The following is a 27,665-nucleotide window of genomic DNA, read 5'->3' as shown; positions in this document are numbered from 1 at the left end:
CATTTACCATAACTAATACTAACCGTAACTCCCACTTGCATCTCTGTGCTAGTCTTTCGGATCACAATGGTCTGCAAGTCAATGTGAATCTGTGTTGGTTTCAAAGCAATGAAATTAAATTAAAACCAGAACGTTGACTCATGTCTTCAAAAGTAAAAGTTATACGTGTTTCTTGTCTGAATCTTGATAGGAAAAGTTTGGCTGAAGATATTTTTAGTTTTGTCTCTTCTCTGAGCCAGACAGATCTGTAATTCGTAATAAGATGCGCAAGGTTTGAGTTGTGTCAAGGACATGCAAAGGGTTATTATTTAACCGAGATAATTGTCGACTACAGTATATTTATCATCGTCGCCTGCGGGCGACGACTTTTCCTGATATTGTCAGCAGTATAAAGTGTTACTGGAATATACGAGTGCCCACCCCCATCCTTCTCTCTGCAAAATGGCTATAAATGAGGAAAATCATACAATGAAAATTTGTCATTCAGTGGTGTGGAATTAGACTTTATACAGTGTCGCTCCGTATTGATACTGAGGGCCTGTCGTAAATGCTGGAACATTCCCATAATTGTTTTTCTTGTGTGGGGTGGTGTAACAGTAACTCTTTAGTCGTACCGTATATTCCATTTAAGTTGTTCATGGTGAATGACAAGCATAACTGCTTGGCTAATCCTATAATCCAGTAATAAGAATTAGCTTTCATGCCGTGTACTTAAGAGTTAAGCCTTATCATCAAAGACATTTTCCAGAACATAATATGAATTTAACTCGGTAAAATGGGTCGCTGGTCTTCAGTCTTCGAAAGCCATTTCCGTTTTGCTTGAATTTCTGACGGTCTTTAAAAAAACGCAACAATTATATGAGGCGCCGTAGCGGACAAAAGCTGGTGGAATGAGAAAGCTGCAGTTGACGGTTCATTTGTCATATGCGAACAATTCTAATTTAAAGCGTTGAGTCAAATTGTTGGTGTTGAAAGTTCCATTTCATAGTTCGAGTTTTGCGACATTGTTGAACAACACAAAGGTGTCTGAAACTGCCAACAATTGACACTTTGTCCAGCTGCAAAATGCCCCTTTCATTGCCACAAACGTAAACGTAATATTTTTTTGCAGTCGAGGAAGCTTTGGATTTCTTGAATTTTATATATCAACTACTCTATTTAAAGATTTCATTAATAATAATAATAATAATAATGTGTGTGTATGTGTGTGATTAGGATTTTTAACGTAGCTTTAACCATTTTTCAGTCATATCGTTAACATGCCTGCAGTGTGACAGTTTATAGTGATGTCTAGCACTGAGGCATAATGTTCCACCCAGTCACATTATCCTGACACCAGGCCGACCAGTCCTAACACTAAAACCTCTTAATGCTGAGCGCCAAGCGAGGCAGCAGTTAAACAGTTTTTATGAGCCGCGGACACGTGGCATGATGTCCCACCCAGTCAAATTATCCTGACTCCAGGCCGACCAGTCCTAACACTAATCCCGGCAGAGTCATACCAAAGACTTACAAAAATGGTACTAACAGCTGCCTCGCTAGGCGCTCAGCATTAAGAGGTTGGTGTTAGGACTGGTCGGCCTGGTGTAAGGATAATGTGGGTGGGACATCATGCTACATGTCTGCAGCATGATGCCCCAGTGCTAGACATCACTATAAACTGCTACGCTGCAGACATCGTAGCGATATGACTGCATTTAAAAAAAAAACTACGTTAAAAAATACTAATCACACACACACACACACACACGAGATTAATTATTTCTTCACTGATATCTTAAACTCGCAAATTTAACCAAGTATCCAAATATCTGGTCTGGCGTAACGTTTGAACTAGAAAGGGTCGCAAAACGAGGATACTTCCTGTTACGAGGAAAATTGACAGCCTCAAACCCTTAAGCCGTCTCCCAGTTTCTGTTAGAAATATTTGACAAAGAATATAAATTTTATCAGTTTCTGCATCATTTTTTAAAATTTAAAAAAGCAAATTTGCTTGTTACTACAGACCATGTATCACACTTTTATCACATGCCCACATTTCAGCACTGTTCTGAAATTTGAGGACGGTGGTTTATTGCGATAGCTATACTTATGGTAATTCATTCTTGATTGAGAGAGAGAGAGAGAGAGAGAGAGAGAGAGTTGGATTTTTAACGTAGCTTTGACAGTTTTCCAGTCATATTACTACGATCACTGCAGTGTGGCAGTTTATAGTGATGCCTAGCACTTGGGCATTATGTCGCATGATGTCCCACTCAGTCGCATTATCCTGACACCAGGCCAACCAGTCTTAATACTAACCTCTTAGGGGGCAGGGGCCAGTTGTTATGTACAAATATAATGGCTCAATCAGCAACATAGTATAAAAAATCATAAAAAATAAAATACACAAGTGAAGTCTAAAAGGTCCATATGTTTGGATACCTATATTAAAACAAAGCATAAGAATATTATCCACTCAACCAAGGGAGTCAGTGGCAGTTCATGGCAGAAAAAGTTTATGCACCCCAATCCCAAATTTCTGCTTGCAATTTTCATGTCCGAAGGTCATTTTTGACACCATGAGATGCTCACAGTGAAAACACAAGCCCTTTTCCTAGATGACAAATTCTGCAAAACAATATGTACTAAACAGGCTGATGCAATTGAAAATAGTTGTCATCCAAGCCGTTTTTGAGATATTCTACTTACCCCAAACCCATATGTTTACTGCTATGGGAGGCTAGCTCTACTTCCTAGCCGACTGTTGGTATTTCACCGTCAACATACTGCAGAGTAACTATGGAAAGTGTATATGCCAGACATCAGTTTCAAGAACAACATAAACCCCTAACACCTAGTTCACAAATATATCAATATCTTTAAATACTAAACAATAATATCTGAAAAAGTCACACCATAGCCTTAAGTTATGAAATTTGTTAGAGGCCAATTTACGAAACTGGACCCTGCTATCTTAATGCTGAGCGCCAAGCGAGGCAACTGTTAGTACCATTTTTGTAAGTCTTTGGTATGATTCGGCCGGGGATCGAACCCACGACCTCCCGCATCCGATGAGGACGCTCTAACTATTAGGCCACTAAAGCAGGAGAGAGAGAGAGAGAGAGAGAGAGAGATGGTCATGTTTTTTATATGTACAATGTACAGAACATTCAAAAATGCAGTCTTCATTAAGCCCGTAGTAAATGTTCCCCGTTCATTACCCCCAATACATGTGTTTTTTCTGCATGTCTGTTTCATCTATTTTCGTTTTTTGATATAACACAAAACATAATTTTCGTGTGTCATGTTTGGTATAGGTGATTTGTTTGATTTCCTTGTAATACCTATACATGCAGATCGTAATGGATCAGTCACATGGCATGACATTTGTAATGTATCCTCGATATTCACAAGATTTACTGCTGCAGTGTGATTGTTTACCTCCTTTTTATTGTAACATAAAATACAGATGTTGTTTATAAAAAATTAGCTTGTCGATGCTCCAAAAGTTCTTGACTGATTGATTCTTACTCCTACCCCCTAGGGGAAGGCCCATTAAGTTAAAAATAGTTACACACTCTGTCGAGTAAGCACGTTTGTGATGTCAGCGTGTCCTTTAATAACGGCTGCTTTTGGCCTGGAATGTCAACGATTTGTCACGCCTGTGCTTAAGCTTGTGTAGAGGCTACAATTGGGGGGAATTAAACGACTTCAACTTAGAGGTTTGTTGCAATCTGGATTGCTGGGTTACAATTTCATTCTGGCTTTGTATTCGCGAGGAAAAAAACGGAACCCCGAAGTGCGCGAAATTGTTATTTCAAGTATATTATCAAGCTGCTCCTCACAACATCAGCATATGTTGTATTTAATTTCAGACTATGTTTGTATGCCTACTTTTGTCTCTCACTATTGCGGAAGAATTGCCCATTTCATGTAGTACTAATATTAGTACCCATACTCGTACCTCGTGGACAGGGTACTAACATGAGCATATAATGTTAATGGAGCAAGCCGGGTGTGATTCACACCCGGCGCTCTTTTAGCCTAATAATAACACTTAAAACATATTCCTTGCATATAATCCAATAAATTAAGTAATCCTTTTATTTAATACCGGTAGTATCGAAAATCATTGTAGAAATAGTTGTAAAAAGGAAATTGACGCCTTATTTGGAAATGTAAACAAATCGTAGTAAGGGGCCCCGAGTGGTCTAAAGCGCTCTCCGTTACGGATCACTGCCATCTCACCTCTGTCTGCGTGGGTTCGAGTCCAAGGCTCGGCCAACGTTGGTACGTGGGAAAGCCTGCCAGTAGCTTCTCGTGGGTCGGTGGTTCTTCCCTGGGTTTTCCAGGGTTCTTCCTCCACCAGTTATACTGGCCGCCATGTATAGCCTATCTTGTGCTAAAAAAATGGCGTTAAACCCTAGAACAACAAATCGTAGTAAAAATTTGGCGCCGTTTGGGTCAGAAATTTTGCGCACTTTAAAGTAAATACGGTTTATCGGCAACTTTGAAATTCCACCAAGAAGCGATTATTCGCCACTTGATTGATAATAATATAGCGTAGAATATCCAAAATATTGTCTGGCAAGCCTTACGTAGAAATGGGGTCACGGCGAGAGTCTCGCTTTATCTGTCATGGCGGACAGGATAAGGTTAGAGTAACCATGCCAATTTATTTTATCGTGTAAGGGCTTAATAAATTCAAAATAAGCCAAACTTCTTTCACAACATGATTATATTTATATAGTTGATTTCTACACTTTGTTTTTCTGACTTTAGTGATGATTTTTTTGGTTTTTTTTGCTCCATTACATGATATGGGATCGGTTCGTAGCCTCAACCACAACAACTCAAGTTGAGGCTACGACATCGTAGCTACATTTCATGCAGACTTTGGCGAACTTCGTATTTTGATCATACTTTCTGTAGAAAAATACTTTTGTATCAATATTCACGTCAACGCAAGTCCTTGTTTAAAAAAAAAAAAAAAGACGTTTACAGTGGAATAAGTGATGCCAACATGCAGCACTATCATAATTTGAGCTATTAGTGATATTAATTTTTTTGACTTTAGATACGGTTCGGAATAGTTTACTGCGCCTGCAGAAAAGCGCCATTTGCTTGCTTGCTTGCTACAGTTCGCATGGAAGAGAATCTGTTTGTTGCTGCTTTTGTTGACAGTGAGGGAAGACGCATTCCTGATTGTTTTTGTTTTGGTGGGGTGCTTTTTTCGGGTGGGGTAGGATGGATGTGGTGCTAGACATTTGGTTAGATTATATTCTGTTAGTTTAGAGTTTAGTGAGAATAGAAGACGCCAGATTTGAGAAACATAAGAGCCGTGAATTACAAATCGCAAGTTTGATAAAATTCGATCAGACACATGGCCAACTTGGATTTTTTAAATTAATATTCCCCATACATAGGTAGCCATGGGTCGGGGAATCATCCTATAGATTACCTTACAATTCGTTGCCTACATAAATTTTGTCTTCTGTAATTAAAGGCTTGAAAACAGCTGTATTTTGAGCTATTAAAACGGGTATAGGTGCGAGAAGAAAAGATGCTAGCCTGAAGAAAGAAAAATACAATAAGATGTAAGAAAGAAAAGTGAAAGAAGTGTGGAGCAGAAGAGGTTAAGAGACAGTAGTATTGTATGTGTATAATAGGTATGCATATGTGTTGTGTACAAAAATATAACCAAGAGATATTCAGGATTGTAGGTATGATCAGTATACTGAATGAGATCAATACTGCGCAGTATCCACGTATATACAGCATATAACATGAAAATCAGAGAGTATCTCTACTCCTTCTAAACTGCATAGAGGATTGCCATGAAACTTTACACTCATAGCTGTATCCTATGGTCTAGTTGGTCCTAAAGGGAAGTGGTACTTCGTGGACATCCAGTATGGCCACCAAAGCTGCCATCTTTAAAATCTTGTTATCAATACTCATCCTGAATTGATGGTTATGTCAGCACGAGGATTTCACTAAAAGACTTGTGATATCTAGTTGGTCCTAAATAACAACGGTGCCGATCTGACGTGCATTATGGCCGCCATGGCAACCATCTTGAAATTCTTGTTATTGCTACTTCTAACTTGATGGTCATATCAACATGTTTTCACTGAAATACGTCTTGTGATGTATATTTGGTCTTAAGTAAAAATGGGGCCGATCTGATGTCCAGTTTGGCCATCAGGCAGAGATCTCCAAACTCTTTTTATTGCTGTTCCTCCTGAATGGATGGCCAAATCAACATGGGGTTGCACTAAAAGGTTTCTTATGACATCTAGACATTTTTAAACACAAAAGTGGTGCCAATCTGCCTTCCAATATGGCCGCCATGTCAGCCATCTTAAAAATTTCATCTCTACTTGAACAGAGGTGGCGCTCGCCAGATAATATGTACTTTTGAGAGAGTGACGTATGTAAGGTGAAGTAGTTCGCACTTAAAACATGCACAGTGGAGAGAATGTTTGCATACCTCTATGCTACATTAATGTAATGTGGATGATATTTCTTTTGGATATTGTACTTTTGGAAATTTTACATGATTTAAGCACACTGCTAACTAAAATGACTGCTCCCTTGTATTAAAAAATCAGTCTGAATTAGTCTAAAGTACACTATACATAGCAGCTATTAAAATAGGGAAAATGAATTTTGCCAGACTAGACAACACCAGCTTCTGAAAGTGCAATGAATGAATTACCAAATATATAAAATGTAAAAAAAGTTATCGGGTCGTTTTTTTCACAATTTACCTCTGAAGTTCAGGAAGTGAAAATGACCAAGTAGAGCTAGCACTTTTTTGAAAGGTGCACATCTGAAGTAAGGCCAAGCTGTATACTCTATAACCCATAGTACACCCATCAATCATACACCGAAATAAAGGGAATTAAAGGTTCTTTGCATTATACCTAAGATATACAAGGTCTTTTTTAAATAGCCGGTATAACCAGTGAGGAAAGCCAGGGATATTCTTTTTCTTTAAAATCCTAACCCTATGCAAAATGCGAAACTGTATAGCGCCACCAGAGTCATATTAGTACGGGCTTTTCACCAGACGACTTCTTATGATGTCTAGCTGGTTCAATCTGATATCCACTATGGCAGCCATGTTAAAAATCTTGGTATCATATCCAATGTGGACGTCACGGCAGCCATCTTGAAATTCTTGTTATTGCTGTTCGTCCTGAGTGGATGGTCAAATCGACATGGGGTTTTCACATTAAAAGATTTCTTGTGATATCTAGCTATTTGCAAATAAAAACGGTGCCAGTTTGACATCCATTGTGGTCGCCATGGCAGCCATCTTAAAAATTTTATTATCACATCTCTACCTGAACTGAAAGTCATATTGCCTGGGAGGGTATTCACCAGATGCTTTCTTTTAACGTCTAGTTGGTTCTTTATAAAACTGGTGCCGATATGACGTCCAGTATAAAAACATCGTGTTATTACTATTCCTCCTAAATTAACGATCATATCAGTATGGGGTTTTCATCAAGAGACTTCGTATGATGCCTATTTGTCTCTAAATGAAAATGGTGCCAGTCATACATCCAGTATGGTTGCCAGGACGACTGCCTTAAAAAAATCTTGTTTGTCGCTACTCCTGCTGAATAGATGATCATTATGACATGGGCTTTTCACCAAGAGACTCTGATGGTGTCCGCTTTCTGCTAAATGAAAATGATGCCACTCTGACATCCTGTATGTGTACCACAGCAGCTAAATTGAAAATCTTGTTATTACTGAAGAACATCAGGGATGGTTTCAACACTCGACAGTTCAAAGGAAGAAAAGATCTTATCTTGAAATCTGGAAATTCTTTTTGCCCACTATAGCGTCAATCCCACCGAGGGACTCTTGTAAGGATGTAATTGTCATAATGATAAAGGTTAAGGCTTTAGCTCACATGGCCGTTGGACCATACCAACAGCTCACCTGGCCGCAAGGCGATACCATAAGCAATCATGTTCGTAATAGGCGTAACTTCAGTTCGTGATTTCAAGATGGCTAAAGTATGACACGAGAAGAATATCTTCAAAACCAAGACTTACAACAGCATATTCGTATCAAGGGAAAACTAATTTCAAATATGACACATATGCATGACATTAAAACAGATGATGAATAACAAATCTACGCGTAAGAATAGTCACAGAAAGATAATGAACTAAGAAGGAATCATCCGGCATGAAGAATTATGTATAATTGCATTTTTCACGTAGACAGAGTACAGTGATAAAAGAAGATCTCGTAAATTAATTTTGGCCTAAATGCCCTCCATAGGACAGAGTATTAATGTATATATTCTTTTAATAGAAACACAGCGAAGATTACGTATTATAGAAATGCGTATTCGAGAAATGCGAGGGAAAAAAAAAATAACAGTTCGCCAAAATCAGAGATAACCACGCCGGCTCATTAGCATAGTGTTTAAACCACATAATCAAAGACTTTCTTTTCGAATTTTTGCCACATTTATATGGCAGACGTATCCGGTTCACTGTCAGAAGTTTAGGAAAATTGAATAGATAGTTGAACTTGTGCACATTATACACTAATATCTGCCTACTTTTCAGACCATTAGTGATCCGCACAACACAATAATCAAACCCCACGCAACATAGTAAGCAGACAAGTTTAGCACCTCAGGCGTGATTCACATAATAGACTAGCCTGAGATTGATATGCGGTCCATTTAAATTTTAAATAAACGACGACTTACTGATAACTGGCAAAATATAAATTCGGTCAGCAGTCCTATTCATTGTCAGATATTCATTGCTGTTTAAATTTCTCCAGGCCGCTCCGGTAGCCTAAGTGGATAGAGCGTCCGCCTCGGATATGGGAGATCGAAGGTTCGAAACCCGGCCGAGTTATACCAAAGACATAAAAATGGTATATATATATATATACAATACGGCCTGGACGAAGTTAGTCATACATAGGGCAAAGTCATTTTGAACACTGCCACTATAGCAATATAGTAATGCTAGATATGGTCGGATGGAGGGAATGAGATGCATACTTTTTTATCTGATGTCTTCACTTGCATTCGACCTTTCAGAAGCTGGTACATTACCCCAATGGTGGGCTCGGGAGATTACAATAGACAGAAACAAGTCTTAATGTATGAATGTAAGCAGCTAGAACTAGGAATTTACAATGAAATCCCTAATATCGTGGACTTTTCTGCCCATCAGAAATATCTGATAAATTCCTACAATTTGTTCAAAAATGTTTTTTTTTTTAAATACAAATTAAAGATGTTCTGACATAACATGGAAGTTCTTGAGACTTATGCCTGATTGAAAGGAAATTATCAAACCGTTTTCAGGTATAAAGAATAAACAGGACCAAGTGAAACAGAAAATTACAGAATGTAAGAGAAGTTCCTTAACGTTTCTAATAGACATGGGAAGTATTCGTTGTTAGCATCCTCTTTTCTCTCTATCTCACTCGGATAGCAGAAATACAGAAAACTGATATAAAAAAAAACATTGCCTTCATGATTAATAATGGATGTGACAGCACTCATGAAATATAACAAGTCCAGACTTTCGATTGTTTGAAAAAGCAACAGAAACCCCACTGTAATAGTTTTCAGTACAAAGAGCAAGCAATTTTAATAGTAAACCTCATCTTTGTAAGTTGGAGAGCTTTACCCACATCTGTATAAATCATGCTTTTCTTAGGCATTATCTTTTAAAAAGAAGATTTTGCAAAGACTGTAGACACTTGTAGGTAAGGATTACTAAAACAACGACAGTGTAGCAATATATTCGCAACCAGCTCACAAAAAATATAATACTGAAACTAATTCATCATGAGAAAAATGTTTAGAAAGAGGTTAACGATATCAATATTTTCATAAACTAAGATAACCTCTGTAGATGTCAAGGGACATGGAAAGTAAGATCCCGACTCAAGGCAATCCCAATAAATATCAGGGTGCTTGGCTACTTGTAAATTGTTTCCAACCTCTAGGAGAGCATGGAGAATTTATGTTAGTGTGGCAGATTATATCATCTTAAGTTTTCCCATATAATTTATCTTTATATAATATCAAAAAGTGAAAGATTTTTCACAAACTAATGTCCTCACCATTGTAGATAGCTGCTGCTACGTGTCAAATGTTTTTCCTTTTCTGTAAGCGCTGGGGGAATTTCTGCCAGCTGTGAGAGAAGTGCTGCCGGGACACCAAAGCATCTGGCGAACCTCTCTATTTACAAAGGATTATCCTTGATCCAGGATTGAATATAACCGTATCGTTATCAGAAGTGACGTTTTCACTGGAAGCTTCGGTTTGTTAGTACCATCTTGTGCAATATGGGTTTTAGCCTTATCAGCGATGGATTCTTGTGTAGACAGCTAGAGTTATGAATTTGCGACAATGCGTATTGGATGCTTTGTTCCTAATTTAGCATTAATCTCAATGGTTTCGTAAATTGCAATATTTTTTGTGCGGTTTTATTTGGTTGCATCAAATGCCGTCGCGATAATTTGAACTTTATTAGACGTCTTCTTAGAATAATACAGATTAAGGAATAAGAAGGCAAATAAGCTTTTAAAAAATAATCATAACTGTTTAAATAAAACTATCAGCATTTTGAATCCCGTACCCCACCCCAACCAAACCTGTTAGAGTGGTTATAGAGTGGTGTCCGTGTATCTCATTTCAGCGCGATAACCTTTTTTCATAAACCTCATTGGCTGACAGCTTTTGGAAGAGAAAAGAAAAACTTAATGATTTAGGTCAAAAGGGATCAAACATCATGACCACTGGAACCCAAATTGTGGTGCTGGTTTCTGCAAGATAAATAGTTTATTTCATCGAAATTGGATCAGACTATTATTAAACTAGCCTGGATAAAGGTAGCTATCATTTGATTTGAAGGTCATAAGGTAAATAGTCATGGTTATGGTTTTCATACGACTAGTCACATTTCCTGAAACCAATATGAAAGTCGAACTTTTCAGCTGTAACGCACATACATATAAGTTTGTGTGTCAGATTGAAGTCACGTGATCTCGGATTATGATTTTGATTTTCACCGTATAAGTAACGTTTTATGCAGTCCCTATTTTCATTATCTCCATAATTAGACTGGATCATAAACGTAAAAGAAAAACAAAACCCACCCCATTTATTTATTTTTTCTTTTGGGGTGGGTTGAGGTGGGGGTATCAAAAGATCGAAGATCAAAGTAATTTCACCCCAGATTGTAATTTTTGTTTCCACATGTTTAATTGACTAAAGCTTGAGCTATGTGTAGGAACTTTTTGTTTGTTTTTATGGCGATGCACCAGTCATGCGTACAAAAACAAGTAGCAATTTAAAAAAACTAAAACTATTGGACCAATTATGACCGTATTTGGCAGGGAACATTTCATTGTGAAAGTCTTTCAGATGTATGCAAAAGATGCCGATCTGAGCTCTGTAACGATTCTATGGTCATAAACTAAGTAACAGAAAGAAGCAAAACGTAAGCAAAATCTAAAGATAATCAGTGCAATTTACAGCCATGAACAAAAATTACAAAACTTAGATAAATTTATGTACCAGAAGTTACTAAAAACATATATATAACACATTAAAGGTTACTGCCGTTCCTAAACAATAACATAGAAAGAGAAAAATTGAGCGGCTACTTTTTAAAAACTGCAGAACATATATTGATAAAATGTGACAGAAAGTATAATAGCAGAAAGACCATTGAAATGAATACAAGTCATGCCGATAAACCTTCACATATGGCTAGATTTACTTAAAATATAAAAAACATGTGCGTGGTCCGTGAACGATATATATTTTCTACTTCTCTAAACCCAACATATCAGTTTCAATCAAACTTTGGTACAAAGAATCCTGACATAAAAGCATTTCTAATTTATACAAAATGATATCAATCCGCTATCAACTATGGTCGCCGTTACTATAAATAGAACAAACGTTAAACGACTACTGCTGAACATAATCTGACTAAACTTAAATCATTCTGGCATGAAAAGCTTTTCAAACTTTACAGACGCTGCCAGTCTGCTATCAAAAACGATAGCTGGTACAATTACAGAAAAAACTTTACTAACTTATTTATATAATAAAACGCTTAAAACTTTTATAAAAATGGACAGAAAGTGTTCTGACTTGAACGACTTTGAGATTTATACATGTGGTGCTCTTCCTCCATCCGAAAGTAAGAAGAAAACAAAGATGACACGAAGTGTCCTGGCATAGGAACCTTTCATTATTGGATGACACATGATACTGATTCGCAATCAAATATGAATGAAGATTCAAAACATGAGAAACCATGATGTATGCAAAATATATGTAGTCAATATCAGTTGATTTTTTAAAATTTAGTTTAAGTTCGATATGTAATTTCTTTTTGGCCTTTTCTTTCTTAGCTGATATTATTAGAGTTAGTACCACATCTGTTTGTGGCCAAAATATCACCGGTTAAACACGCGATAGTTTAGATTGTGATTTTATTTGGTTTTTATGTGATTTTTATAGTTTCCTATGACATGTTTTTGTCAGACTTCTTAAGGTGTTTGAATTGTATTTATTTTGGTGTGGATGAAAGAGTATAGTTGAAGGTTATCTTGTAAACTACGTTTGCTTATGTGATCAGCCAATCTTCAAATATGATACATTTGGGTTTTTTATGTTTTGTTATTTTTTGGGGTGGTGGGGGTGGGGTTATAGCTCTGTTGGTTATAGATCAGAAGAGTTTGGATGGCCTGTTTTTCGTCGTACATCCATCCATCCGTTAGAAAACAAAGTTTGTTATCGCGACGTCTCCTAAACTGCTTGAAATATTGCCATAAAACTCTACGCATAGATCCATCACGCGATCTAGTTGGACCTAAATGAAAATGAGACCGCTCGGTCATATAGACAATCTTGTTAACGCTATTTGCCAATACGACATCCATCTTAAACATTTTGTTACAGTTCCTTCTCCTGAATGGAGGACCATATCGACATTGGAGTTTTCACTGAAAGTCTTTTTATGATATCTAGTTGGGCCTAAAAGAAAATAGTGAAAGTGTTGCAATCAGTATGACTGCACAACGGCCGTCTTAAAAATCATCTTATTGCTACTCATCTTGATTTGATGATCATGCTGACATCAGATTTTAACCAAAATACTTCTAATGATGTCCTGTCAGTCCAAAATCAAACTGATGTTGATTTGGCATCATTTTTTTTTATAATGATCATGAATATCATATATTTTGTCAGTATCCAACATTTGAAAGGAGCAAATCAGTGATTCCTGACGTTACTTTCGGCGGGTGAGGCGTTAGTTCCATCGAGGGACTCTTGTTTCTCCCTCAGAAGGAGCACAGAACAGATGAACTTTAAGCTCGTACTCATATAACCATTACGCATGTTGATGATAGAATCTGTCATAATCTGTCATAACTGACTTATCGACCATACTTCATCTACTTATACGGGTATCATTTTCTTCAAAATTCAATATTTTCTTATAAGCCTGTAGCCGTTCATATATGATGTCACGCACCCGGGTGGGGTGGGGTCCGACTTGTATGACGATGGTGGGGGGTATTTCTCTGAAAATATGTGACGTCATAATACCATCAACAGCGCCATCTGTGAACTGTGTAGCATCGTAATATCAGTTTGGGAGGAAGAGCACATAGATAAATAAATCCATGAGATGAGATGTCTACAACTTTATTCCTTGGATTTTAAGTCTTTTTCCTTTCCGTAATTTTTTTCTTTGGTAATGGTTTCCAGAGAACTAAACCCGGATTGGTCAAGATATTTTTCTCCGGTGGCTCAAATGGTATAGCTTCCGCCTCGGATGCGGGAGGTCGCGGGTTAGAACCTGGCTGAGTTATACCAAAGACTTATAAAAATGGTGCTGATAATAACTGCCTCGTTTTTCGCCTAGTCTTAAGAGGTTAACGTTATGACTGGTCGGCCTGGTGTCAGGATAATGTGACTTGGTGGAAAATCATGCTACATGTATGCGACATGATGCCCTAGTGCTAGACATCACTATAAACTGCCACACTGCAGACATCATAGCGATATGACTCTACGTTAAAAAATCCAAATATCTTTCACACAAACGCGCACACACAAACGCACACGGAGAAAGCCTTATATAACTGAGAACTCAAGTGTTGTGTTGTTGTGTGTTTTTCTATCCAGAGCGATGTAAAACTAATTTAATTTTCTACCTTTTCTTGGGGGGGGGGTCAAAGCTTTTGTCAGGTCCTTTATGAGGGGGGTCTGAGTTTTTGTGACGAAATATGTGTGTGTATGAGAGTAAATCCGCCAAAATTACGTCACGTCATATATATGGATGGTCCATATTTAATATACACTTCACCTAACGCTTTTTATTATTTAGCGGAAATGTCAGTGACTTTGGGCTAAAAACAGAAGTTATAACAGAGTAAATTTTTTACATGTGAAACAGTACAATCTATCAAGGCGTCAGAGTTGTATATGTTGCGTAGTTCGTACACTCGACAAACAATCGCTTAAACCGAGATAACGCGAGGCTACACTGGTGACGGCAACCTGCTTGATGAGCGATCTTCGTGAAACAAGATACGCCGTAGTTGCTTGACAGCGGTTGATCAGTTAATGAGGGATACGTGTCCAGAATTAAAAAATTTTGTTTTATTTGTAAACAAAACGATATATTAGTTATTTTTTTTAAATATCCAAGTTCCATTTATTGTTAGTTGCAAACAGGCTCACGTCAATGTTGTCATGGATGATTTTGATAAGATATGACCTTTTATCACTACAAGACAATGATTGCCAATTATATGGCCTTGACCAGTTATCTTCAATTTCCTCATAATCTCTTGCCTATTCGTTTTTTTAATAGGAAAAAGAGAAAAATATCAGCCCAGTATATATGTTGGTAAATAGTTCAAGTGTTGTTTTTTATTTTTTGGATTTGATTTTATTAGAATTGGCTTACATTTATTTAATTAAAAAGATTGAGGTATTTATTATGGTTGAGTATAGTTCAGCGAAGTTAATTAAAGCAGTGTGATCATCGAATGCTTATTTTTGCATGATGTTTGGTTATGACAAGAACATATTGCACATCAAACTCTTACGTATAATTAGTTTTAATATGCCTTAATTAACTGGCACATTAATGGATTCGGTTTGACCTTGATTTTTTATGTTGCTATTATTTATTGATTTATTTATCAAGACGTCCTATGACATAAAGAAAGAAAGACTTGTTAAGGTGATTTGCGTTTGATTTTTGTCATATAATGTGTTCATGAATTTATTTAATTTCTTCTGATTTTAATGAAGAAACGCCCGAGCATGGAAGTTTGGCCTTGTTGGTTTTAAGGATATGCAGGAACGTTTCTGTTTTAGTGTGAGGAGAACATACGGATATCCTGTCGGGACATCAAAGACAAATTAAAGATTTGCACAGGTGGGCATGTGGTTGTGAATGTTAAATTAATTTCCCTGAGTTAAATCTTGTTTTGAGATATATGTCAAGACCATATCTTTCTTCGCACAACGTCCATATATGAGATTTGAGTGCCCATAACATGTGCTCACAAAGTAGAGTATTAATCAAAACACGTGACAGCTTAAGACATTGATATAATACTACGACTTATTAAATCAGCGCCTGTTTCTACGAGCGTCAAGTATCTTCAGTGAGTTTCAAATGGAAAGTTTTTCTGCCAGGCAACCTAGGGATGTCGCGACCCCCAACTCACAAATAATCAGACAAATAACTCGGAAAATAATTTCCCCGATGACTTGTGTGCCTCAAACATTGTCGGGTTGTTAAAATTGGGTGGACCCCTTTCTCCATTAGTTGCTGGGGCACTTGAATTGATGACAGAGATAGAAGAACACGAACTGCACACAACATGCGTAACATTAAGTAGGCTATAGTTCTGGAAGACCATTTTGTTGCCTGGAGTAAAGTTTTTTGGCCCACCCCCCATCATTATTATTATTATTATTATTATTGTGAACAACGAAATAATACTTATAATAATAATAATAAATCATTAAGTGCGATATGAAGGTCTAAACTTAATATGTTTTGGAACAAGAACAGTTCACCTAAATACAAGTTATTCAAATCGATATGTAACAAATTAATGCTATACAAATGCTTGCTTACTCGCGTGAATAATAATACTTCAGGAGACTTAGGAAGCGGATAGTGCAGTGGTAGCTCGTTCGCTTAATATCTAATTATTCTCGGATTCAATCCCCAGTTCCATGACATGCAAGGATAAAGCGGACGTCCTTCTAAGGTTGTTCATTTCCTTCGCTTCTCAAGGGCCACCTTGTATCAACATTTAAATCGTTCAAATTAGTAATAACAATCATCGGGACATTTAACTTCCCTTGGACACCAAAGTAATAAGGATACAATTTTAAAAAGTGTGTTACTAGTTTTTTTTTTCCGATTGGCTAGTCGACGCTTTTCTGTACAAGAAAGAGTGTGCAAGAAACAAGAATGTCTTGTGCTGTTGCTCCCAAGGATCTTGTATTGTCCAGCGAACAGTGCACGTGAAACAATTACTAGATACATAAATAGTACATGCCTCAGCTTTTGCACTGTTTCACGGTGTTGCCAAGAATATGACACTAACGGAGTTAGATGATTTATTTTCCGGTGCTTCTAGATTTAGTGATGATATTGTCGAGATGTTTTCTCTGTTAGGAAACCAGGCAGATAATCAACCCATTTTAAATAAAAAATAAAATCAGCTTCGAAAGATTAGACAGTATTACTGCGGGTAAAATGACGTCGTTTCTACCACAGTATTAGTAACGGGTGCCTAGCCAGCAATGTGAGGAATCATGTCATAAAAAGACTTTCTTTCCACTGTCCTTTATTGAAAAGAGAGAGAGAGTTTTTCAGTGTAACTACCTAGACAATGTTTTTTTTATTTAAATATCTTACCCATATTTCTCAATTCGGGAGTTAGAGGTCTAAAACAGAAATAAATGTTTAAAAAAGAAATGAATGATCCCTTTTCACGGTGGCAAAGGTAAACGGACTGGACCTGTTTATATCCATAACTTTACAAGAATATTCTTACCTGTGCAAGCTTGATTTCAAGAGAATATTTCCCTTTGACAATCAACAGATCAAACTAGCATTGATACATATAATTTCTTTTGGAACTGATGTGTGAGATGTATTTGAAACGTTCTGTATATTAGTGCGCCGTTCTCCCCATACACTTCCACGCACTTTCTTATTATCAAATTATTGACCGTTCTGGTGGCTAAGTGGTTTGAGCTTCCGCCTCAGATGCCTCAGATGCGGGAGGTCGCTGATTCGAACCCCTGCCGAGTCATACAAAAAACTAATAAAAATGGCATTAGCAGCTGCCTCGATGTGCGCTCACCAATTAGAGGTCAGTGTTGGGACTGATCGGCCTGGTGTTGGGATAATATGACTGGGTGGGACATGATGCCTCAGTGCTAGACATCACTATAAATTGTCACGCTGCAGACATCGTAGCGATATGGCACCAGTTGTTCAAAGCTACGATAAAACACACACACATTCACACTATCAAATTATTTTGTATTCTCTTTTCAATATGTTGTTTATAAACTGGAGAACTGCACTTGCAGATTGCATGGCGGTTTTCATATAGTCTGTCTATATCAGAGCTGAGCTCCAGTATCAAGTCCGTAACAGAGGCGTAGCTATGATATTTTGCGCCCGGGGACGAACTATAAAATTGGCGCCCCAGCCCCCTCCCCGTTTAATCACATTTTTGAATATTACCCTTGTTTACTTATTATAATGTAACGTTGTAAGCCTCATTTTGGCGCCCCTGTACCTTGGCGCCCGGGGACATATGTACCCCCCTGCCCCCCCCCCCCCCGCTACGCCTCTGGTCCGTTACTAAGGACGGCGGATTTTTATGCCGCCGGTACGTAAAAGAATCAGGTACAGGTACTTGGACCAGGTTTTTTGCATCGAAGAATAATAATGCATATAAAAACTCACTTGACAGACCGACTAGGTCGAACTATTTGTTTTCTCTGCTCTCTTTCTGCAGTTCAGTTTTTTATTGTTCTTTTTTTTTTTTTTTTTTTCTTTCTTGGATCGGGTACATCCAGTCTGTGACAGTCTCATTCAAACCTTTTATGTGTCTTATTTGGCTAGTAGCTGTTTGGTGATTTCGACTAGATTCTGTTTATGAACATCCGCCATCGAATGCGGTACCTATCGTTGTTGTTGCAGTCTAAACCACTTCCAACCACTCCCTTCAGCACTTTATTGGAGCACCACAGAATAAACGTGGTCCGATTATTTAATAAATATATATGTATGTACATGACTGACATAACTTGATGGTGGTCTTGAGAAGTACCTTGATGGTGCAAGGATATGTTATGATTTCTACCCGAATACGATCCCGACCAATTCATATATAGTCCGATAAAATAAATCTATTAATTACAAATGTATGTAAAATGTTGACCCGTTCCTCGTCATTAGGACGAATGATTGCGATGCCATGAAAGATGATGGGGATATTCATCGACCCTAGAAATATTTACATTATTGGAAGTGTTGCAGGAATAGTAAAACGACACCACATTGTTCTTACTTAGTGGCGGATTTGTTAGAAGTTAGAAGCCTCATTTTTATATGGTGAAGGTCGTAAATGAGCATTCTGTGGAAACATTGTATCCTAGATTTGATCATTGCTGAATTCAAAATGATTTTGATAGAGCAATGCAATATATAATATACACTGCGTCATGAGTTCACTATTGTATATAAGGATACCAGCTGCATCATCCCGATAAAACTGAATACATTTTTATGGAGTTTATCACGTTTAGACTGTAGGGCGGGGCATATGAGAAAGAAGTGCTTTCTGTCTTGTGCTTGTCCTATGGGGGTCGGGGGATGAAGGGGACAGCGTTGATTGAATTGTATCTATTGGTTTGCAGTATGTAGGAGACTGTTAGAACCATACATTTGACGGATGCTTTTTCTACTGCTTATGGGTAGGTTGAGGTGGATGTCGATAAATGGTATGCATGCAGTAAAGGGTTGTGGTGGTATCTGGATGGTGGTCTGATTACTTTCACACATGTCCTGTTCTTGTATGAGTTAACTACCCCCTTAACCATATTTTCCGGCATTGCTTGCAGAGGGTGGGTGGGGTGGTTATCAGTTAGGTCGAAGGCTGAAGGGGGTACATATTGTGGTAGGGTTTACTTATGTAGGTCAACCATTTGCTTCTACCCTCATCTTTTAATGCCAAATGCACGTGTTTCGTCTCAAACACTGCTGATTACAGCTGTTTGGTAATGTTGCCGACAAGTTTCAGAACCTTCATCTCGACTTTGGGGGTTGCGCTTATACTGATTCTGATGAAGAATATTTTGCTCAGACCTTATCAGCATTCCTAGGTCTGCTGTAGAGGTCTCTGTCACTTCTAAGCTGTAGACAGCTTGTGGACATGAGCAGAAGCGATACATATAAAATAGGATTGTGTTCACCGCATTCTTTCCATGTAGGTCTGCTTTCTTGATAGACATCGCTCTTGTCCCTTTCTGTATCCGTCATATATATATATATATATATATATATATATATATATATATATATATATATATATATATATATATATATATATATTGTAATGGGGGGAGGAGAATTGTCCCGCCAAATTTGGTTTTCGTTATCTAGGGGTTGACCGCCCTCGATGTTATTGCCCGGTTCGAGTAAATATAAATATAAGTGGTGAAACGTATAAGTGAAATAGATAGAAATCTGAGCAGGTATACAGAACAAACCAACACGAGCCCCCGTAAATGTAAACAAACAATTTAATCAATTACATAAAAACACTGTGAAAATTCATTACATCAGGAATATACTCTGCTTTTAGAAATTTAAACTTTCACCGAAAATGCAAAGAAAACGCAAATAGATTTAAATAAAATAGCCGATCTGTTTACTGATAGATTTAGTTCATCATAGGATCGAGTGAACAATCGAAGTCAACGTTATGTACGATTTCATAACCTGCTCGTCCCCAGTCTGTTCTGTTTCCACTGTAGCTGTTCAGCTGTTCACACCCTTGGATCTCAGGGTGATACTTTCAACCATCCGTCTCAGGATACTCTCAGAATACGTTTCATTAATACGTCGCAGGATTGCGTCACAGGATTATACGTCTCGGGATTATACGTCTCAGGAGCTATTTTCTCCCTTTTAAATAAATATAAACAGAGACAACCTAAATTTCCCGTTATTTCTGAAACAGTTAATTCTTCATTATTCTCCCTCGTTATCAGATTTCACTATCAGTGCTAAACAGATGCTAAGGCCATCAATCGACTCCACATGTCCTATAATGACCCTAGTTAGTCAAATGGCTAATTCGTTACGCCTTGACCTTATACATTAACACATACGCGAGGCCTGGGGTTCTGAGTCAGCCTCACTTTACACAGCGAATAAATAGGATACATCACATCAATCAATTACTAGATCATTTCAGTCAATACACACTTATTCTTAATCATACGTGAAATCTTTTAAATTCGGCGAATTCACACGGATTCTCGTAATCAAATTAACTAATGTAATGTATTAAATTCTTAGAACATAATTCTTATGTAAACAAGACGACAAATTCAAACAATTCGTCAAACTTACCTAAAGAAGATTAATGTAAGACTTCCTATGCATATACTCATCACAGTTATACTTCATAAAGCAAATTATTACACGAATGTAGAAAAAAGATTCATGCAAATACAAGTAAATAACTTCAGCAAAGAATTATATATGGCATCAACAAATTACATGGAATTGTCACACGACCTTTGCTTTCAACGTTCCTCCCTCTAATCGGTAAATTAGTTCGTCGGTTCCTTTCGACAATAGTCCCCTTTGGACAACAATTCTTTTTACGAGGAATTTCTTGCAAATCCCAAGGAGTCCTACTTTTTGGGTTTCCACTTATAGGAAAAGCTTAGACTGATTAGAATTACCGATGTGGCGATTTTAAAATCCTTAGAAAATTTTGTGTGGGAAACACGCCCCTTATTTAACGTAACCAATCAGAATCAAATATCTCTGCCGCCTTTTTCCAGAGGCGCCAAAGTCAGGGTCAGCTTGACCTGGTAGTTTGAGTAACAGAGTTTCTGCGATTTCTCAACTGTGACAGCTTTACCATGAAAAATGAAGTTTTCTTTGTCCCTAGTAGTCCGCCTGGCTGCTGTATAAACGAATGCTTAAATAGGAACAAAATTCTCCCTCTAAAGGACATTACCGTACACGGTAGTATGGCGATGCGATACGTGCCTGTCTCAATAAATCTAATCAATGGTTCTCTGGTCTCAACTAATGTATTCTTGTTAGATCGACATAAAATTTGCCACTTCACACACACACACACACACAGATATATATATATATATATATATATATATATATATATATATATATATATATATATATATATATATATATATATAGATAGATAGATAGATAGATAGATAGATAGATATCGACTTTCCTGGAGATATTGAGGTGGGTTGTGTATTTGGATTCCTCAGTCTTTGTTACTTACATGTTCCAGAATTGTGCTACACCTCTTTTAAGGCCGTTGGAGATCAAGGTATTGTTCTCTAATGAACTGATTGGGAAGTGATCATCACAGGAGAAGTTGTAGATTGCTTGCAGCAAGATTTGCAGATCTAGTGGAATGTTAGCACGTTTTACCGTGTTGTTGACTACTGTGGGTGATCCTATTAAGGTGGTCTCATTGATGCTTCCATAGTATTAAGTTGGATTGTATAGAGTAAGTTTTTCTTTTTGGAGCACTTGTAGAGGGTAGGGGATAGTTTGACACCTTGCTTAATGCCCTGTCCAATGTGGAAGTGGTTGCAGATCTGGACTTGTCATTTGACCTTGCTAACTTATGCTGTTGTTAGGTCTTTTGCTGGAGCAAGAGTTTGCCTGTAATACCATGGATTTGTATGTAGCTTTTTCATGAATAAATGGTTCTCTCAATTTTTTCTCAGAAGTTACATATCAAGACCGGGTTATGGGTTATCTGCAAAATCATAATGTTACAATGTAAAAATACTGTTTGATTGCAGGTTTTATGTATTCCGCATAATGTTTGGAGGAATTTAATTGTTATGCAAGTTTTTCAAGGTAGAAAACAGAGATGGTTGTTGACATTAGATTATGCATGGAAAGGTTAGGGTAACTGAATATAGCTAACTAATGAAAACTATACCTGGAATGAATGATGATGGTTCTGGAGGTCAGAGTGAATATATCACCTACTGTACATGTCAGTGCCTTTCAGACAATGATTATGTACAAATAATGAATAAACATGAATAATTTTGTCATAACCTTAGGATAGAGTTAGGTTGCTTGTAATTTTGGTTGCAGAATCAAATGGCATAGTCAAGGTCACCTATCTTATGCAACCTGTGTCACATGTGCATTTTGTGTTTTTCAGGGGAGGGCAGGGGGTCTACACAAAAGCCTTATCTTCATGCAGAGGGTATGATGCCACGATGTTTCTGTTTGTTTTTAGTTTAACATGTACCTTGACCAAACAAAATAGAAAATTGGTATCCAGACAATAATGTTTATTCTCAGTTATGCATCTTGCACTTAGAATGACAAAGAAACCTTTTTTGCCCCAAAGGTAAAAGGGCAAGGTCATTGCTATTGTACTCAAAGAAGTAAATTAGTTTCTGCACTTCAGCTTTAGTGATAGACCTTGTATCTTGACCCATTTTTGTGGAATGCTTGATTTTAATGATTGGAAAAACATCTTGATTTTTAAAATAAATGTAAAAGATCAGATCATATAAACTCAAAGAAGGAAAATATTTTCAAACAGTAACTTTAGTACTGTGCTTTATACCTTTTCCAAACATTTTGGATGACTAGAACTTTGAGTAAACAGAATCCATATTGATTTGGAGCTTAAAAGATCAAAGTTGAAGGTCAATCTGAATCAAATAAGAAAACAGTACCAGTAGTTTCCACAATATGTTCTGTTCTTTACTATATACCTTGACCAAACCTTATTGATAGCTAGCATTTTGGGCAATGTGGACAGCTTTTGACCAAGGGCCACATGTTCAGAGGTCAAGATCACCATAAAACATACAAGGGAAACAGTCCTGCAATGATTTTAAATAAACACAGTGGCATAAAACCTGTAGAATAGTTGTCTGAAATATGAAAGAAATACAGGTAAGTTACATATCGTGTATTAGACTTCTTTAAAGGCCAAATAAAGAAAGGTGTTTTTTTTCTGTGGCAGTGCTGTTCTGAGTTAGACATGCCCTTCAATTATATATACATGTACCTTATAAGTAAGTGGTCTGTGCATAATGTAATGTTATGGATATTCTTGTTTTATATCAGATTGTTCTGTGGATTGTTTCCATGATTAAAATCCTGATAACTTTTTCTCCTTTCAGATCATTTGAGATTCCCCTGGTTCAGTCTCATGATGCTTCAGCTAGAAAGGCTAATGAAATTGTGAATGAGATCTCCAGTCTCAAGAAACAGATCAAAGGACTTGTCTCAGTAATACACACAACAACATGATGTTTCTTCCAAGTTGGTAAAAAGAATGAATTTGATATCACATAGGGATATCAGGTTGATATGTATTCATGTGCCATGTCAAACAAGTTCTTTCTCCCAACTCAGAACAAAATGAATATGGTTTTATATGTATTATAGATGCCCATACATGTATGCTTTCAAAATATTTTATACAGTCTGAATGAAATTGAAAGCAAATTGGAATTTATAGCAATTTAATTTGGTGTATTGAAGAATACCAGTACACAGATGTCATTGAAACCTAAATAGGGCTAGTCTTAATGTGTGATATGGATTTATGGGTTGAACGCCTATATCCAACACCATATGAACCATGTAAGTGTTTATGTGTGTGTGTGATTTGAATTTTTAACATAGCTTTAACAATTTTAGTCATATTGCTATGTTGCCTGCAGTGTGACAGTTTAAAGTGATGTCTAGCACTGGGGCATCATGCAGCAGACATGTAGCATCATGTCTCACCCAGTTACATTATTCTGACACCAGGCCAACCAGTCCTTGCACTAACCTCTTAATGGTGAGTGCTAAGTTCAACCATATAAGATTAAATGTGTGTAATAACGTTTCATGGGCTCCAGCTTGTGAACAGAGTTGACCTGGATCTTGGGGTTTGTACTGTTTGCTTGAAATCAATTGATTGGACATTATAGACCCTGAGCTGCTTGTATATGCAGTGGCAAATCTGGGTCTGTGCTGTTTGCAGTTGAGCGCAATTGATACAAAAGCAGATATGGTAGATAAATGGTACTGTGTATTTTTTAATTGAAAAGTGAGGAGATTAACCTTGGCATTTCCATCCATCCTTCCTTGTTTCCTTTTGTCAATCTTAGTTTGATTCTGCACACCATAACTACCCTAATTATTTTTGGATTTCAACCAAATTTGCTATGCAGCTAAATATCAGTGAGCCATTGGCTGGGTTTGATATCAAGGTCAGTAATACATTCATTTAGCAGAGTTACAGCCTCCGATTTTAAGATACATCCTCTTTTTTTTTCCATGTAGTAAATTCTTTGATTATTACTGGCTTTCTTTCTCTTGTAGTAAATCCCATGATTAGTATTGGCTTTCTTTCCCTTGTAGTAAATCCCATGATTATTACTGGCTTTCTTTCCCTTGTAGTAAATCCCATGATTATTACTGGCTTTCTTTCCCTTGTAGTAAATCCCATGATTATTATTGGCTTTCTTTCCCTTGTAGTAAATCCCATGATTATTACTGGCTTTCTTTCCCTTGTAGTAAATCCCATGATTATTATTGGCTTTCTTTCCCTTGTAGTAAATCCCATGATTATTACTGGCTTTCTTTCCCTTGTAGTAAATCCCATGATTATTACTGGCTTTCTTTCCCTTGTAGTAAATCCCATGATTATTACTGGCTTTCTTTCCCTTGTAGTAAATCCCATGATTATTACTGGCTTTCTTTCCCTTGTAGTAAATCCCATGATTATTATTGGCTTTCTTTCCCTTGTAGTAAATCCCATGATTATTACTGGCTTTCTTTCCCTTGTAGTAAATCCCATGATTATTACTGGCTTTCTTTCCCTTGTAGTAAATCCCATGATTATTACTGGCTTTCTTTCCCTTGTAGTAAATCCCATGATTATTACTGGCTTTCTTTCCCTTGTAGTAAATCCCATGATTATTATTGGCTTTCTTTCCCTTGTAGTAAATCCCATGATTATTATTGGCTTTCAGTTTGTTATGCAGCTTTATATTAATAAGAACTGGACCATGTGCACTTTTAGCATGTTACTGTATCCACCATATCTTCTATGTTGTGTTTCCATGTTACTGTATCCACCATATCTTCTATGTTGTGTTTCCATGTTACAGCATCCACCATATCTTCTATGTTGTGTTTCCATGTTACTGCATCCACCATATCTTCTATGTTGTGTTTCCATGTTACTGCATCCACCATATCTTCTATGTTGTGTTTCCATGTTACTGCATCCACCATATCTTCTATGTTGTGTTTCCATTGTTTTTCAGCAATTGCTTTTTGTTATCCATGAGTCTCCTCTATTCCTGACTATATTTTGACAAACCCTTAATAAGTCCCATAAAGATTTTTGATGAGCTCAATTATAGATGATAACTGCACATATTTATGAGGCGACATAGCATGTGATGGCTGTGATCATTATCAAAAAAGGACATTTAAAACAGATTTTGATTTGTGAGCTTTTTATTAAGAATAAGTGATCTTTTATGAGTGGCAGACCTTGTTACCTTTATTCATTTTATTTACATAAGCATGGAAGCTTCTATTCTTAAGGATCTCCCACAAGTTTGATTACATGACATGTTTCTGAATGACATGATGTGGCGTCTGGTTGGCTTAGATTTTAACCACCCTATAAGCCATATCTTCAACCAGTATACAGTCTTTACTCACTTTTAAGTCAAGTCCATCTGCAAACAGCAGAGATCCAGATCTGCCATCATATTTATGTGCTGTCAGATCTAGGTCTCTGCAGTTTGTTAGGAGTAAAACAAACAAAATAGACCTATGTTGTTTGCAGTTTGGCTTGACTTATACATGAATATGTATGGTAGGTTATACTTGTTACTAGCTGAAATTTTTCTTGGTTAAGAAAGAAAACTTAAGTTTTTATAAAAAAACCAATGGTCATGACCTATATAACAAAAAGAAGGTGGATTATTTCCCATAAGTATCTTGATATGTACCTTTTCAAGACTGAACTTATAAAGAGGCTTGTTTATGAGATATGATGAAAACCTCCTCAATTTTGGAGATGGTGGTCTGATGCTGTACTAGGTGAGCTGTCTCAGGTCTGTGACATAATGATGGAAACATTTCAAAATGTTCCAATTTTGATACTTCCATGACTGACTGATCCCAAAATGATGCCTAATGTGTATTGCTGAAAAAAGTTCTGAAAAAATACCTTTTCAAAGTCTTCCTGAATGTTAACTGGGAATAGCAGATACTAGATATCCTAGTGTAATTTTTAAAGACCGTGTAGGTAAACTGTTAATCACATTTAGATACAAATTTAATAGATAACTGATGTGATAGTATGCATTTATACAAAGTTAAACTATATTGTACTATTGCTTGGCCAGCAGTTTTGTCTCAGAAGTTTGACTTATACTCTGATTACAAGATCTGTTTGGCAGAGATCTTTTACCTAGGTGTATACTTGTGCTATGAACTCCAAGAGATATTTTACCTAGGTGTATACTTGTGCTATGAACTGCAAGAGATATTTTACCTAGGTGTATACTTGTGCTATGAACTGCAAGAGATATTTTACCTAGGTGTATACTAGTCATATGAACTGCAAGAGATATTTTACCTAGGTGTATACTTGTGCTATGAACTCCAAGAGATATTTTACCTAGGTGTATACTAGTCATATGAACTCCAAGAGATATTTTACCTAGATGTATACTAGTGCTATGAACTCCAAGAGATATTTGATGTAAATGAACTGGTTGTGACAATGAGGTCATTAAAAAGTATACTAGACCCATGGAAAATTTAGCAATTTTGAACCAGCTGCAGATCAGCTGTGAAATTTTTCTGTTCCAGAAAACAAATGTGAAATCAAATAACTCTTGTTATAAATTCACTAGCATGCATTTTAAATTTTTTTATAAGATGAGTCTGTGATCTTCAGCATGTGCAGATTTGATTAATTTGTAATACTTATTCAGCTATAATTATATAAACAATTAGTGACAGTATTTTCCCATACTCTTCTTTGTAATAATCCTTTCTTCAAATAAGTGTTGTGGGAAAAAAGATAAATAAAAATGCACAGCCTATACATTTCTAAGTGATTTTGGATTGCTTTGAAAAAGTAAATTCTCATTTTTGACTGGATTGTAAATGGCACATACTCAGATTTGCTATCATATATTGTGCTGGCAGATGGGGTTCTGCAGAATTCAAATGAATAAATAGAACAAACAGCATAGACCCTCATCTGCTGAACACTGTAAGGAGCTGAGTGTATATTATGGTGAAAAACAC

General features: G+C 36.9%; 1 protein-coding gene across 1 annotated transcript in view; it reads left to right on the top strand.

Annotated features, from left to right (window-relative positions):
- Window positions 1-27,665, top strand: part of LOC149805113 (uncharacterized) — a 309,737-nt gene that overhangs the window by 158,199 nt on the left and 123,873 nt on the right. Inside the window, exon 10 of the mRNA XM_089933619.1 lies at window positions 23,510-23,618. Coding sequence (XP_089789745.1) covers window positions 23,510-23,618 — 109 coding nt within the window. The remainder of the gene's footprint in view (window positions 1-23,509; window positions 23,619-27,665) is intronic.

The sequence above is a fragment of the Sinohyriopsis cumingii genome, chromosome 2, assembly GCF_028554795.1.
Source record: "Sinohyriopsis cumingii isolate HCF-2022 chromosome 2, ASM2855479v2, whole genome shotgun sequence".
NCBI classification, from domain to species: domain Eukaryota; kingdom Metazoa; phylum Mollusca; class Bivalvia; order Unionida; family Unionidae; genus Sinohyriopsis; species Sinohyriopsis cumingii.
This window is presented reverse-complemented; position numbering and strand designations above follow the sequence as displayed.